Consider the following 15,915-nt stretch of genomic DNA (forward strand, 5'->3'; position numbering starts at 1 on the left):
GACTGTAGAGGAACCACGATGGGTTCTGCTTCAAGAGCTCTCGCCATTACACTCTCCTACCAAAGGAGGGAGACAGAGTGCTCCTGTTGCTCCTGATGTAGATGCACTACATTATAATCAGAGAGAGGAAATGACAGTCTGGTGTTAAACTCAGACCTGGCCAGTGCTGACTGTTTGAAGCAGCCCCGCAAGGGAACGCAGAATTGGCCACAGAACTGATCAGTGGGAGGGTGTCAATCGGCTCGGTTTCCCCTGTCTTATCACACAAGAGCCTTTCTTCTGCTCACCTGCAGTCTGTCTGCAGGCTGCCTGTATTAGCTGAACAGGATGAACAGCCCTCCATCACAATGGCTCTGTATCTGAGTGAGTGTGGGAGAATGTGCTGTATGGGAGAAGCAGCTTTTCAGTGCTCTCACCAAGTGATGCAGGACATTGCAGAAATGACGTTTGTTGATAAATATGATCCAACATACAAAATTAGGACAACAGAAAAAAATCACTGATGAAAATATGATGGGAAAACGTTCCAGTGCCTTCTACAGTTAGCCCAGCATCTCATTCTACTCATCTAAAAACTACAGTGTCAAATATGAAGAAAGTATCTGTTCATGGTTTCAAAAGGGAAATAAACACCATAATACTGTTAGTTCTTAGATCACATTTCAGATGGATTACATTTGAATCATTCCCCGGGGCACTGACTTCCTGATCTCTCACTGTCCGACTTCTATCTAAATACACAACATGGGAAGGTATTATTAAACACATATTAACAAACTTTAGTTCAAATGCCGTCACATTTCACCAGTAACATGGATATGAAAGTGTAAAATAGTTTCAGAAAAGCTACCATTAATATCCACTGCTGTTCACACATCAGAGCTCCTCTCACTGTGTGTGACAGGATTTGCATAGAGGAAGGGGCTTTGCATACCTGTCCTGCCTCACTGCTCCACACACTTTAAGACCCCCAGTACTGATCAGTGACTGTCCAGTCCTTTCACAGACACTGACACAGGCAGCATTATGATGATGTCAGTCTTTCTACTGCTGCTGATGCTGGGACTCTTTGCTCAGGGTGAGAAATTATTTTTCATTTTTACTCAGGATTTTGGTAGTATTTTATATCCTCTTTGCTGTTTTTAACAACATGTGTGTTTTCATAACCGTGTCATTAGGGTCTAATGTTCTGTTTGACAATACTAATGTGCATTGACATCCATTTCCATGCTTTCTTTTTCAGAATCAATGGCTCAAGTAGTCCTGACTCAGTCTCCATCAGCTCAGGCTGTTCAGCAGGGAGACACTGCCTCTATCAGCTGTACACTCAGTCAGAGTGTTTACAGCAACTACCTCGCCTGGTACCTGCAGAAACCTGGTCAAGCTCCTAAACTTCTGATTTATTATATCTCAACTCGCCAGTCTGGGATTCCTGATCGATTCAGTGGGAGTGGATCTGGGACTCAGTTTACACTGAAAATCACTGGAGTCCAGGCTGAAGATGCAGGAGATTATTACTGTCAGAGTTTACATAACATCGGTAGTAGCTGGCCGTTCACACAGTGATACAGAGCCGTACAAAAACCTCCCTCAGTCAGACTGCACAGAGACTGCACTGCTGCAGCTGGGACCTACTGCAGGTGCTGAGGGGGGAGGCACTGATCCGTAACACTGAGAGCTACAGGGGGATTATTATTAAATCTGTCTGGTTCTCGACTAAACACATGTGGTACTACATTTCTGTTTTAGTTCATCCAAACCATTGATTGGGAATTTAATTGGGAAGAATTTATATTTTCTTTGCTTCATAATTACTCCCATTGGCAAAAGATGTCAGTTGTTCTGATGCAGCGCTCTGACATAAGATACCAATTTCAAAATGTATTAATTGTAATGAGTTGAACATAAGATGGCACAGAACCCAGCAGCTGTGAACAGCACACAGTCCAGAACAGTGAGTCACTCTGTCCAGAACACTCCCAGCACACATTACACAGGCTGCTGTTACACACCCTGACCAGTCAGAGCATCACTGCTGCTTCTGATCTGATACGCCAGCACCATCATAAAAGAGCCCAAACTACAGTGTGATATGCAGTCCTGTCCAATCCTGTGAGCAGCTGTGTGAAAGGGCCTCGTATAACTGTGTGCATCGTCACCACAGGAGAGATGTCTTCATTTGGCCCAGTTGTCCCTTTCTCAGTGAGGAAAAGTCAATCCTCTAGTTGGTTGTGTGCCAGCGGTCTGCCTGAGCAAACTGCACAATGTGAGCTCACAGACACAGTGTCTGTGCTGCTCAGCTGCTCCAGAGCTGAATGAACATCAGTGGCTGCTGGCTTCTCTGTGCGTCCAGCATTGATGGAGGAAAGACAGATCAGGGACGAAATACAGATCAATTCTGGTTAAAAAAAAGAAACAAAGATGCTCTTCAGACTGAATTCACGTAAAAACACAAAAATGCAGTATTTCACTTTTCATTAAATGTACATGGATAAAGTGTAACTGAATAATTCCATGTGCCTGACTGAGGTCCTTGACTTTCTGAACTCCCATAAAAACTGCAATCAGAATTCAAACTTCTACATTTACTCAACTCATATTTTACACAATCTTACCACTTCAGCCCTTCTTTACCATGTACACATGTTCACATGTCTTCATGTACACAGGTCAATGTCAGAAACCGTTACTTTGACATTTAAATGTTTGACAGAGTAAAAACAGCAGTAAATGATACACGTGTCCCAGCCCTCTATAGACCCACTGCTGTTCACACATCAGAGCTCCTCTCACTGTGTGTGACAGGATTTGTATAGAGGAAGGGGCTTTGCATACCTGTCCTGCCTCACTGCTCCACACACTTTAAGACCCCCAGTACTGATCAGTGACTGTCCAGTCCTTTCACAGACACTGACACAGGCAGTATTATGATGATGTCAGTCTTTCTACTGCTGCTGATGCTGGGACTCTTTGTTCAGGGTGAGCAAGATAAAAAATTTTTTACTTGGGATTTTGGTTCTATTTTAAATGTTATTTGGTAACTTTTCACATTACAACTCTTTTCATAACAGTGCCTTTTTTCTAATAAAAAAGTATCAGAATATGACACAGTGTTTGATTATATTGATGTGCATTGATATCCATTTCTTTGTTTTTGTTAACAGAATCAATGGCAGATATAGTTGTGACTCAGTCTCCATCAGCTCAGGCTGTTCAGCAGGGAGACACTGTCTCTATCAGCTGTACAGTCCAGTCAGAGCAGAGTGCCTACAGTGGCGATCGCCTCAGCTGGTATCTGCAGAAACCTGGTCAGGCTCCTAAACTTCTGATTTATCGCTCCACAAATCGCCAGTCTGGGATTCCTGATCGTTTCAGTGGGAGTGGATCTGGGACTCAGTTTACACTGAAAATCACTGGAGTCCAGGCTGAAGATGCCGGAGATTATTACTGTCAGAGTGCACATATGACCAGTGGTAGCTGGGTGTTCACACCGTGATACAGAGCCGTACAAAAACCTCCCTCAGTCAGACTGCACAGAGACTGCACTGCTGCAGCTGGGACCTACTGCAGGTGCTGAGGGGGGAGGCACTGATCTGGGACAGCAATACTGCACTCAGGGCTGTAGGGGGCAACAGTGAGCTACGGCCCTGAATACACACCTCTCTGTGCTGAAGAGGAGCTGCTCTGTGTCACAAACAATCCCCACCACAGAACTGCTGCTGAACCACACACACTTCTGTAGCACAACATCACAGGATCACACAGTGTACCAAACACACTTCTGTAATAAAACATCACAGTATTTCAGTAAAGGATTTTTATTTCCATAAAATGTTTAAGTTCAGTAAAAATGTGGCATTGTCCACCTTCAATTTTCTAAAACGGGATATTTACACATTTTACATTACATTTTAATATTTGACACTTTTAATCCAAAGCAATTTACAAGTGAATAGGTTTTTCCACTTGTTAAAAGCATCAAATCCATATCTAGCAAAACATGCATGAAGAGCTGTTCTAAACAAAAATAAAATATTAGTTTAATTTTTTTTGGGTTACGGTTAGACAAGAGGGATATCGGAAGTGGGTGAGGAAATCAGGAGGGAGGACTAAGGTATAGTCTGAAAAGGTGTGTTTTTAGTCTGCATCAAAATATGGGGAGGGATTCTGCTGTCCTGACAGTGGTAGGCAAGTCATTCCACCACTGATGCACCAGAACGGAAAACAGGCGTCGACATGCAGCTCGACCATCTGATGCCATCTGACGGAACCTTCAAGTGACCAAAGCTGGCAGATCGGAGTGGTCTTGCTGTGGTGTAGGGAGCAATTAAAGATTGGATGGAAAATGGGGCAGTCCCCTTAGCAGCCTGGAATGCCAACACTAGCGCCTTGAAGCGGATGTGTGCGGCAATAGGAAGACAGTGGAGACCAATGAGGAGCGGGGTTACATGAGCCAACCTGGGCTGACTGGTGGTCAGGCGGGCTGCAGCATGCTGGACCAGCTGGAGGGGCTTGATGGCACAAGCTGGGAGACCAGCCAGGAAGGAGTTGCAGTAATCCAGAAGGACTAGGAGCTGGGTGGCTTTCTCTGTCAGGAGATGACGGATACGGCGTATATTGTAAAGGGAGAACCTGCAGGTTCTGGCAGTGGAGGACACACGTGGAGCGAGGGTGATGTGGTTCTCAAGAGTCACCCCAAGATTCTTGGCCGTTTGGCAGGAGGATATTGCAAAGTCCTCCACAATCAGTGAGAGGGCAAGTGTCAGAGAGGATTTGGCAGGGATGTAGAGAAGCTCAGTCTTGCCAAGGTTAAGCTACAGGTGGTGGGAAGTCATACACATACATCTCCCCACCTTCAAACGCAAGCTGAAGACACACCTCTTCAAGCAGCACCTCTCCCCATCCCTCCCTACCTCCCTGTGAACCTTAATTGTATTCTCTGTGACTTGCTTTGTGTATCAGTATTTTTAGTTGGCTAGGTAAGCAGTGTTTGGATAGTTAACATTGGTCACTAAGTTAACTATTGTTTTTTGTTCAAAAAAAAAAAAAAAAAAAAAAAGGCCCTCGTCCTTATCTTTGTTGTACAGGTAGCAGTTGAAATTGTACTTCCCTCTAGGGTCTTTCAGCAAATTTATCCCTGGTTATGGGTATGCACTTTGTTGTACGTCGCTCCGGATAAGAGCATCTGCCAAATGCCAATAATGTAATGTAATGTAACATAGAGATATCAGCCAAGCAGGCAGAGATCTGTAAGGTGACCTAGGTATTTGGAGGGAAGGAAAGAAAGAGTTGAGTGTCATCAGCATAAGAATGGTAAGAAAAGCCAAGAGATAACAGAACCAAGAGACATGGTGTAAAGAGACAAGAGGAGAGAGGACCAGGAACTGAGTCCTGTGGGACCTCCAAGTCACCTGGTAGGAACGACCAGAGAGGTAGGAAAAAAACCATGCAAGTGCAGATCCTGTGACACCCATCCCAGTCAGCGACGAGAGCAGAATCTCATGGATCTCAGAATATCGAAGATGGTTTACAGGTCAAGGTAGAAACACAAACAAACGTATCTCATTCAAATCATGATATGTCACCAGGTTGAAGTGTTGAAGGCATTAGTGCAAATCTGTTCACTTCATTGTTTTAATTGTAATGAATGCCCTCGGTGCTGACATTGATGTATCAGAGGTAAGAGAATGAACAAATCCCAACCTCCAGACATGAAATCTCGAATCTGAGACTGATGCTAAAGCATGTGTGAGGTACAGCCCCCTCCCTTTCTCACCTCACTACGGAAATGAGCCCTCCTCCTCCTCATGTTCAAACACCTGTCTCAGGGCTGGGTATTTTGGGCTGAGAAACTGTGAGCAGTGGGAGTGAAACTCAGATTTGCATGTGCAGGGCGGGGCAGGCTGGTTCTGCTGTCCCTCAGTGGGACTGACTCAATCTCAGAATAGAGCAGCACTGTGGCCAGGTGTCTGGGCCGTCCCCAGGGGGTTAGTGTGAGCTGAGCACACATCCTGCTGTACAGAAGTTCTCTGAGCACGCTGCACACATCACTGCTCCTCTCAGCAGGCCTCCAGAGCTGGGGTATTTCTTATAGATCATGTGCTATTATCATTTTATTTGGACAAAGCAATCCATGTAATTATTATAGTATTTTCAAAGAAAAGAACACCCAGCATGCATTTCTGTGTGGTTTCTCCAGACACTTATGTCTCTGCATATCTGGGAATGAAAATTAATTAAAGAAATAGGTACAAAAATATCTCTTCTTTGTCAATTTACTGAAAGCAATCTATCATGATGATCTCATATTCATTTTTGAGTGTTTTATAAAAGTATTTTCAGTGGCAAGAATATAATTATGATTTAACCAGAGAAAGGGAACCCCCAAAACCACAGGATCATCAGAAGCACAAACCTCCATTTTTATAATAACTGCCAGAGACACAGTAGTTCTTCAAAGAATCTTTATTATGTCAATGAAATTGATCTAACAGCTATTCTCAAAACCACACAAGCACAAATAAGAGCACACGTGTGCATATTTGTTTTAATGAACACAAGCAGAGCACATGAGAGATATTAGCACTGGAAGCTCAGGCTGGAGGAAGGATTCACACACAGGCTCAGCTCAGTGTGACAGCAGTAAGGAGCAGAGAGGCTGAGGGCAGAACCGGGTAAAAACAGTGTGATCAGAGTGTGTGAGCTGGGCCTCCACCCGGCCTACTAAGAACAGTGGGCTCTCCTCAGTGTCTGAGGGGGGGCAGACTGGGAGCCCTTTGTGGCCTCACAGGTCAGTGACCCCGCCTTCATCCAGTCTCCCGCACTGAGAGTCAGCGAGCTGCTCCAGCTGTACAGGCCGTCATTCCCCAGGACCCCCACACTCCCGGCCACGCCCGAGCTCCAGCTGGCGTCGTCCACTTTCCAGCGCAGAGTCCAGTCTGAGGGGAAGCCCTTGTTGGCCAGACACACCAGTGTGGCCTTTCCCTGCTCCAGCTCCACACTGGAGGGGGGCAGGACTGTGAGGGTGGGAACTGTGTCACCTGGGAGACACAGAGAGACATGAGCTCAGAGTGGACACACCCCCATGCGCCAATCATTCTGTCCTCACAGCAAGACAGGAATGTGACACAGAGAATATCAGGTGTTACTCATTTGCAGTGGCTGAAGAGAATGTGTCCTGGGTTTCTTCATCTTGTACAGGATAAAGCACATTAACATGTTTAAAGGTTCTATCGATTTGCATTCCATTATTATCAGAACCTGTGACTGCACTTTACAATGAAAAATTCATCACCACAACAAAAATATTTTTGAGTAGTTACAGTTGTATTTTGCTCCACTTTTGCAGCTCCAACTGTCTGATTGTATTGCCATATCCTTCTAATTTATACATTAAAATAATATCTTAATCGATAATGGAATTATGCTCTGATAACCTACAGAATAAGGTTCATTTGTGTTCCGTCTTATTTATCAAATAAATACGCACTAAATACGACAACAATATAACCTTTTTTTAATGATTAACCAATTCAGCAAAAATGTTCAGTAAATCGTTTTTTAAGACTCAAACCAATGGTGTCGAGTAGCTACGGAACGTTTTGTCACGAGCCTGGGACTAAAGAACAGAAATTTGTAATGTAATAGACGTGTATCGAATATGATAAAACGATCAAATTGAATCAGCAATACTACCATAATCATATTTCATAATAATAATCCGGTTATGATGATGGATAGGCTATATCATCATATTTCATTTAACGGGACGCAAATAACATCTGGCTGCACTTCAAACTGCTACAGACCCGCTTTGATTCAACCGAATGAACCAATGCAGTTCATTTAGTTCTGCACGGAATAAAATTAATTCAGGCTAATTCAAATGATCTTGTTTGAATGTCCGAAAATTGCAGTATATTCAAAAATACAGCAAAAATATCGACATCTGAAAGAGAGATTACTTACTTCCAATTGATAGTTTTTTTCGCCACCGAAAGTGAACCCGAAGTGAACAGACTCATTCACCAGCCGTACAAAAACCTCTTGCTCAAAAGACACTGACTTCCTCTGTCTTTTCAAGTGCAATTTTTTACACATCATACGCAAATATATTCTACTCTACGAAGTGTTTATGTGGCAAGATTAGAAATCATTTGAAATCAATGGTTAATTTCACAAGGATTCCTGTTATTTAAGCATCGCGAGAATTATTACAATTTTTATTGACGACATCTAACGTCGCAAAATGACAATATATTGAAAAAGAAAACACAAACAATGATATGGATGTTTCTGAAATAGAAATTACTTACGTCCAACTGACAGTTTTGTTCCGCCACCGAAAGTGACCCACAGTGATACAGACTCATTCACCGGCCGTACAAAAACCTCTCACTCAAGACACACAGCCATCCTGTGCCTTTTTCATTCTGACTTCACGCAGATTCTGAGTCAACCATTTATAATGTGTAACAGCACACCATTAACTATTTATGCTGGCTAAGCATATGCATACTCTCTTGCGCATTTTAAGTTCATGTTGTTTTTCTGTCTATTTTAACGACTGACTCGGTTGTAATAAGATAGAAATATACAATGCTAGCAATTCGCAAAACCTTTCAGCAAAATTAATGTAGCCAATAACAACTGATCGAATTTCCAACTATTTTTGCCGAAAATCCTGAAAAGTCTTGTGTATAAACTTACTGCCGATTTCCAGTTTGGTCCCGCCACCGAAAGTCCACCACAGTGGTTGAGTCTGATTCACTGGCTGTACAAAAACCTGCCAGTTGTACAGACGGCTGATCCGACCGACTGTGCAGTGTTCGTAAGTCCCCTGCTGGACAATTGTGAAACGACCGTTAAGATGATATTCAGAAAGCTGATCAAGAAGTGGATACAGGGTTCTCCTCATTAATTCAACAATTGTTTTTATCTTTGACCACAAAGAATATGAAGTAATGATTTTATTTCTTCATCAAAATGAATTTGGCAAGTGTTGAGTTGCCAAACTTCTTGTACAGAACACATTCAGATTTGCATATAAATGTGAGCCAAAGTACAGTGAAACAGCGTCTGATGAATTATTCAGAACACTACCAACTCCTGAACATATATATCTTAGTGGCGCTGAAACAGTAAAGCATAGATAGCATTCCACCCTGTGATGAACAGGAATAAAACAAATGTTGAAATCTTTATACAGTGCAGAGTGCAACAGAGAGGCAGACAAGGAAAAGCAACAGCAGAGACAAAATTAGGCTTTGTGGGTGTATTTGATGAACAGAAAGGTCAAGCAGTTAGGAAAAATAAAAAGGGTTTATGTTCCCCCATGTCTTCAGCTGCAGTGCAGGGGGTGCAGGTGAGAACAGACCAGCAGTTTCATGGGGTTCACAGAGGGCCACAGGCTTCCAGGCTTGGGTCAGCATCTGTGGGGAAGGTCACACACCCTCAGTGCAGCAGTCCCACATTGAGGGCCCCAGGCTGTGGGCAGTGGCCCCTTTATCTGGCGGTGGGGAGCCTCTAGGTGCTGCTGGAGTCACTCCAGGTGTTGAGTAACTGGTGTAATCACAGAGCTCTGTCTGGGCTGCTCCCAGGTGTTGAGTTACTGGTGTAATCACAGAGCTCTGTCTGGGCTGCTCTCAGGTGTTGAGCAACTGGTGTAATCACAGAGCTCTGTCTGGGCTGCTCCCAGGTGTTGAGTAACTGGTATAATCACAGAGCTCTGTCTGGGCTGCTCCCAGGTGTTGAGTAACTGGTGTAATCACAGAGCTCTGTCTGGGCTGCTCTCAGGTGTTGAGTAACTGGTGTAATCACAGAGCTCTGTCTGGGCTGCTCCCAGGTGTTGAGTAACTGGTATAATCACAGAGCTCTGTCTGGGCTGCTCCCAGGTGTTGAGTAACTGGTGTAATCACAGAGCTCTGTCTGGGCTGCTCCACTCTGGCCTGTGTGTGCTGTCCATGGTGCTGCAGACATTGGGAATTGGGGGAGGTGACAGGAGAGAGAGAGAGACAGAGAGAGGGAGAGAGAGAGAGAGAGAGAGAGAGAGAGAGAGAGAGAGAGAGAGAGGGCATCCAGTCTCTGCCGCACACTCAGTTAAAAGAGCAGTGAATAGTGCACGTGTCCCAGCCCTCTATAGACCCCCTGCTGTTCACACATCAGAGCTCCTCTCACTGTGTGTGACAGGATTTGTATAGAGGAAGGGGCTTTGCATACCTGTCCCACCTCACTGCTCCACACACTTTAAGACCCCCAGTACTGATCAGTGACTGTCCAGTCCTTTCACAGACACTGAGACAAGCAGCATTATGATGATGTCAGTCTTTCTACTGCTGCTGATGCTGGGACTCGTTGTTCAGGGTGAGCAAGATTGAAACTTTTAAACTTGTTTTCACAAAACAACTCTTTTCAGAACAATGCCATTATTTTTTGTTGAATTCTAGAATATTACCAAATATTACTGAGTGTCTGATAATATTAATGAGCATTCACATCCATTTCTTCGTTTTCGTTTTCAGAATCAATTGCAGATATGGTCCTGACTCAGTCTCCATCAGCTCAGGCTGTTCAGCTGGGAGACACTGTCTCTATCAGCTGTACAGTCAGTCAGAGTGTGCACGGTGGCAGCTACCTCCACTGGTACCTGCAGAAACCTGGCCAGGCTCCTAAACTTCTGATATATATCGCCACAACTCGCCAGTCTGGGATTCCTGATCGTTTCAGTGGGAGTGGATCTGGGACTCAGTTTACACTGAAAATCACTGTCAGAGTGTACACTACCTCAACAGTAAAGTTGTGTTCACACAGTGATACAGAGCCGTACAAAAACCTCCCTCAGTCAGACTGCACAGAGACTGCACTGCTGCAGCTGGGACCTACTGCAGGTGCTGAGGGGGGAGGCACTGATCTATAACACTGAGGGGCTCTGCTCTGAACTGCTTTGTGCAATAATAATTCTCCTATTCTCAAATGTAATACATTTTCTGTTAGATCATCCAAACCATTAAATTCATACATTTTCTCTCCTCCAGATTATCACACCTGACATTCTCCCATTTGTCACCTCCCATGTCAACTCTTCCCTGTCTTCTGGCTGTTTTCCATTATCCTCCAAGAGGGCCCACATCACCCCACTGCTAAAAAAACCTACTCTGGATGCCTCCATCATCCAGAACTACGTGGAGAATCCATGCCTTTCTCACCCCCTACTCGACCCAGCTCCTAGTCCAAGCAAAGGTTTTGTCCCGCCTGGACTACTGCAATTCCCTCTTCGCTGGCCTCCCAGCGTCTGCCATCAGACCCCTCCAACTTATCCAGAATGCAGCAGCTCGTCTGGTCTTCAACCTTCCCAAAAACACTCACATCACCCCCCTGCTTACTTCTCTCCACTGGCTGCCTGTCATGGCTCGCATCAAATTAAAAACAACGGTGCTAGCCTTCCAAACAGTTCAAGGGTCTGCCCCAGCTTATCTACAAAAAATCATCAGACCCTACACCCCTGCCAGACCTTTTTGTTCGGCCTCCACAGGCCGCTTGGCACATCCCCCTCTCCGAACTTCCACCTCAGGCTCACGACTACTGTCTGTTCTGGCTCCACGGTGGTGGAACAAACTCCCTGTTGAGGTCAGAACTGTAGAATCTCTTCCCATCTTCAAGCGCAAACTGAAGACGCACCTCTTCAAGCGGCACCCCTCCCTGCCCCTCCCTACCTCCCTGTAAACCTTAATTGTTGTCTTTCTGTGATTTACTTATGTATCAGGATGTTTAGTTTGGCTAGGTAAGCAGTGTTTGGCTAGGTAAGGGGTTTGTTCAAACATTTGCGTGTTACGGTAAAAAAAAATAAAAAAAATAAAAGATGATCAAATAGGCCCTGGTCCTTATCTTTGTTATGCAGGTAGCAGTTGAAATTGTACTTCCCTCTTGGGTCTTTCAGCGCACTTATCCCTGTTTATGGGTATGCACTTTGCACTTTGTTGTACATCGCTCTGGATAAGAGCATATGCCAAATGTCATTAATGTAATGTAATGTAATGTAATTTATAAGCAAGCATTTTTCATTGAGAGAACACCCTTTACATATGGGAATTGGTCAGAACCAACTTGTCTCATCTTTTCTAAAACATACAAAGAAAGGGTGACTCACCATGTTGTAAACACAAGGAAAAGATGCACAGATTCAACAAAAAACAGAAATGGTGAATTGCAAATAAATAATTATTATAATAATTATTTACTGTACCAGAGATGGGACCTTAGACTCAACACACATGGTGAATTTGTTGAATGGAGTGTTTGTACTTTTCAGAGGATTATCAGGAGTACCTCATCCAGTAATTTAGGATCTAAAGAAGGTTTTTTTTTTTCACTTTGATAAGTGTTACATGAATATTAATGAGCAGATCCTGAGGCATTCTGGGATAATTCACTCCCTGAACAGGATGTACAGCCCTCCATCACAATGACTCTGCAAACGTTCCAGTGCCTTCTACAGTTAGCCCAGTATTACCTGTGTTAAAACAAGGCTCTCATTCTACTCATCTGAAAACTACAGTGTCAAATATAAAAAAAGATTCTGTTCATCGTTACCAATTAAACAAATACCATAATACAGTTAGTTCTTCGATCACATTTCAGATGGATTGCATTTGAATCATTCTCGGGGCACTGACTTCCTGATCTCTCATAGTCCTACTTCTATCTGAATACACAACATGGGAAGGTATTACTAAAAACATATTCACAAACTTTAGTTCAAATGCAGTCACATTGCACCAGTAACATGGTTATGAAAGTGTAAAATAGTTTCAGAAAAGCTACCATTAATACCCACTGCTGTTCACACATCAGAGCTCCTCTCACTGTGTGTGACAGGATTTGTATAGAGGAAGGGGTTTTGCATACCTGTCCTGCCTCACTGCTCCGCACACTTTAAGACCCCCAGTACTGATCAGTGACTGTCCAGTCCTTTCACAGACACTGACACAGGCAGCATTATGATGATGTCAGACTTTCTACTGCTGCTGATGCTGGGACTCTTTGTGCAGGGTGAGCAAAATTGAAACTTGGAATTTTGGTTCTATTTGAAATTTGATGAACTTATTTTTTTCATTTACTCTTTTCAGAACAGTGCCATTATTGTCTTTTCAAATATGCCCAAATATTACATGTGGTTTGAAAATATTAATATTCTATGACATCCATTTCTTTGTTTCCGTTTTCAGAATCAATGGCAGATATGGTCCTGACTCAGTCTCCATCAGCTCAGGCTGTTCAGCTGGGAGACACTGTCTCTATCAGCTGTAGAGCCAGTCAGGGGGTTGGAAACTGCTACAATACAAACAATAACCAGGACTGTCTCTCCTGGTACCTGCAGAAACCTGGTCAGGCTCCTAAACTTCTGATTTATGGCATCACAAATCGCCAGTCTGGGATTCCTAATCGATTCAGTGGGAGTGGATCTGGAACTCAATTTACACTGAAAATCACTGGAGTCCAGGCTGAAGATGCAGGAGATTATTACTGTCAGAGTGCACATATCATCAGTGGTAGCTGGGTGTTCACACTGTGATACAGAGCCGTACAAAAACCTCCCTCAGTCAGACTGCACAGAGACTGCACTGCTGCAGCTGGGACCTACTGCAGGTGCTGAGGGGGAGGCACTGATCTGTAACACTGAAGGGCTCTGCTCTAAAACACTGAACTACTTTATGCAACAAGAACTGTAATATTCTCAAATATATTTAATTTTCTCTAAATGTTAAAGTTAGCACATCCAAAGCTTTTTTCTTGAAATCCATTGTAATTTTATACGAAAAAACTTTTCATTGATGGAACACACAGCCAAAAGTATCAGTCAGTCAGTTTTCTGAATCTTTTCGAAAAGAAAAAAAGGAAAAGGAGCTCGATCACCACTTGAAAAGACAAGGAAAATATGCAGAGATTGAACAAAAAACTGAAATTGTAAATGATGGAAACTGTACCAGAGATGGGGTCTTACACTCTTAGCCCACACATGAAATATGTTGAATGAAATTTTGGTACATATTAAAGGTTTGGCGAGGGCAAAATCTAAATTGACATTGATCAATGTTACATTAATACTGAGGAGGAGATCTCAATGCATTCTGAAATACTCAATTCCCTTTAATCGCACTGCATTTTTGGAAATTAATGCAAATAATCAATGAGATAAAATTTCTTTGAGACATTAGAGAGATCATTCAGAATGTCATCAGAGTTCAACGCCTAAGATTTGGGGTGGTGGGGGTGGGGGCCGGTGGTGAGGTTACTGGTTGCAGAGAAATGTCTCAGGTCAGCAGTGAATCATAGACTTGTTTATCAGTGTAAGTGCAGCTGGGGCCAGATCTGATCTCCACTGATAAAGAGCACAGGGAGGGAGGAATGCTCTCCCACCCCCAGCAGTGTTCCTCCTGCTCTTTCCCAAACTCCACATTCAGCTCCATGAGCTCCACTAACCGATCTTTCACCCTTGGTCGTGGAAAAACACTGAGACACCAAAATATATTTCTCTCTTTATCTTAGATATAGGGGCAAGGGAAGGCATTGGTGGAATTTTTCGCCATGTTTTAGAAGGCCTTTTAACGGCTATTAAAGTCTATTTTCTGTATGATTCCAGGCAAATTTGAATCGGGAATGATTGATCTCCCTCCCAAATCCTCCAGAATTCAGTGTTGTTTGGCTGTAGAGAAACAGCGATGGGTTCTGCTTCCAGAGCTCTCTCCATACGCCACACAAGCTGGCATTACACTCTCCCACCACAAGAGGGAGATAGAGTGCTACTTTTGCTCCTGATGTAAAAGCACTACAGTATAATAAGAGAGGAAACTACAGTCTGGTGTTGAACTCAGACCTGGCCAGTGCTGACTGTTTGAAGCAGCCCCAAAAGGGAGCGCAGAATTGACCACAAAACCTATCAGTGGGAAGGTCTCATTCGGCTTGGTTTCAGAAAAGATTCAGTTCAAACACACCAAAAAATGTGTCCCAGCCCTCTATAGACCCCCTGCTGTTCACACATCAGAGCTCCTCTCACTGTGTGTGACAGGATTTGTATAGAGGAAGGGGCTTTGCATACCTGTCCTGCCTCACTGCTCCACACACTTTAAGACCCCCAGTACTGATCAGTGACAGTCCAGTCCTTTCACAGACACTGACACAGGCAGCATTATGAGGATGTCAGTCTTTTTACTGCTACTGATGCTGGGACTCTTTGTGCAGGGTGAGCAAAATTGAAACTTGGGATTTTTGTTTCCATTTGAAATTTGATGAACTTATTTTTATCATTAACTCTTTTCACGACAGTGCCATTATTGTCTTTTCAAATATGCCCAAATATTACATGCGGTTTGAAAATATTAATATTCTATTACATCAATTTCTTTGTTTCCGTTTTCAGAATCAATGGCAGATATGGTCCTGACTCAGTCTCCATCAGCTCAGGCTGTTCAGCAGGGAGACACTGTCTCTATCAGCTGTAGAGCCAGTCAGGGGGTTGGAAACTGCTACAATACAAACAATAACCAGGACTGTCTCTACTGGTACCTGCAGAAACCTGGTCAGGCTCCTAAACTTCTGATTTATGGCATCACAAATCGCCAGTCTGGGATTCCTGATCGATTCAGTGGGAGTGGATCTGGAACTCAATTTACACTGAAAATCACTGGAGTCCAGGCTGAAGATGCAGGAGATTATTACTGTCAGAGTGCACATATCATCAGTGGTAGCTGGGTGTTCACACAGTGATACAGAGCCGTACAAAAACCTCCCTCAGTCAGACTGCACAGAGACTGCACTGCTGCAGCTGGGACCTACTGCAGGTGCTGAGGGGGGAGTCACTGATCTGTAACACTGAGGGGCTCTGCTCTAAAACAATGGCTAATAGGGATTATTATTAAA

At 43.7% G+C, this 15,915-nt stretch overlaps 1 gene segment (V, D, J or C); it reads right to left on the reverse strand.

Annotated features, from left to right (window-relative positions):
• Nucleotides 1-6,515: 6,515 nt before the first annotated feature.
• LOC133114409 (Ig kappa-b4 chain C region-like) lies at nucleotides 6,516-8,530 on the reverse strand. The segment is given in 3 exon segments: nucleotides 6,516-7,040; nucleotides 8,316-8,367; nucleotides 8,519-8,530. Coding segments are annotated over 3 exon segments (381 nt in total).
• Nucleotides 8,531-15,915: the final 7,385 nt, after the last annotated feature.

The sequence above is a fragment of the Conger conger genome, chromosome 2, assembly GCF_963514075.1.
Source record: "Conger conger chromosome 2, fConCon1.1, whole genome shotgun sequence".
NCBI classification, from domain to species: domain Eukaryota; kingdom Metazoa; phylum Chordata; class Actinopteri; order Anguilliformes; family Congridae; genus Conger; species Conger conger.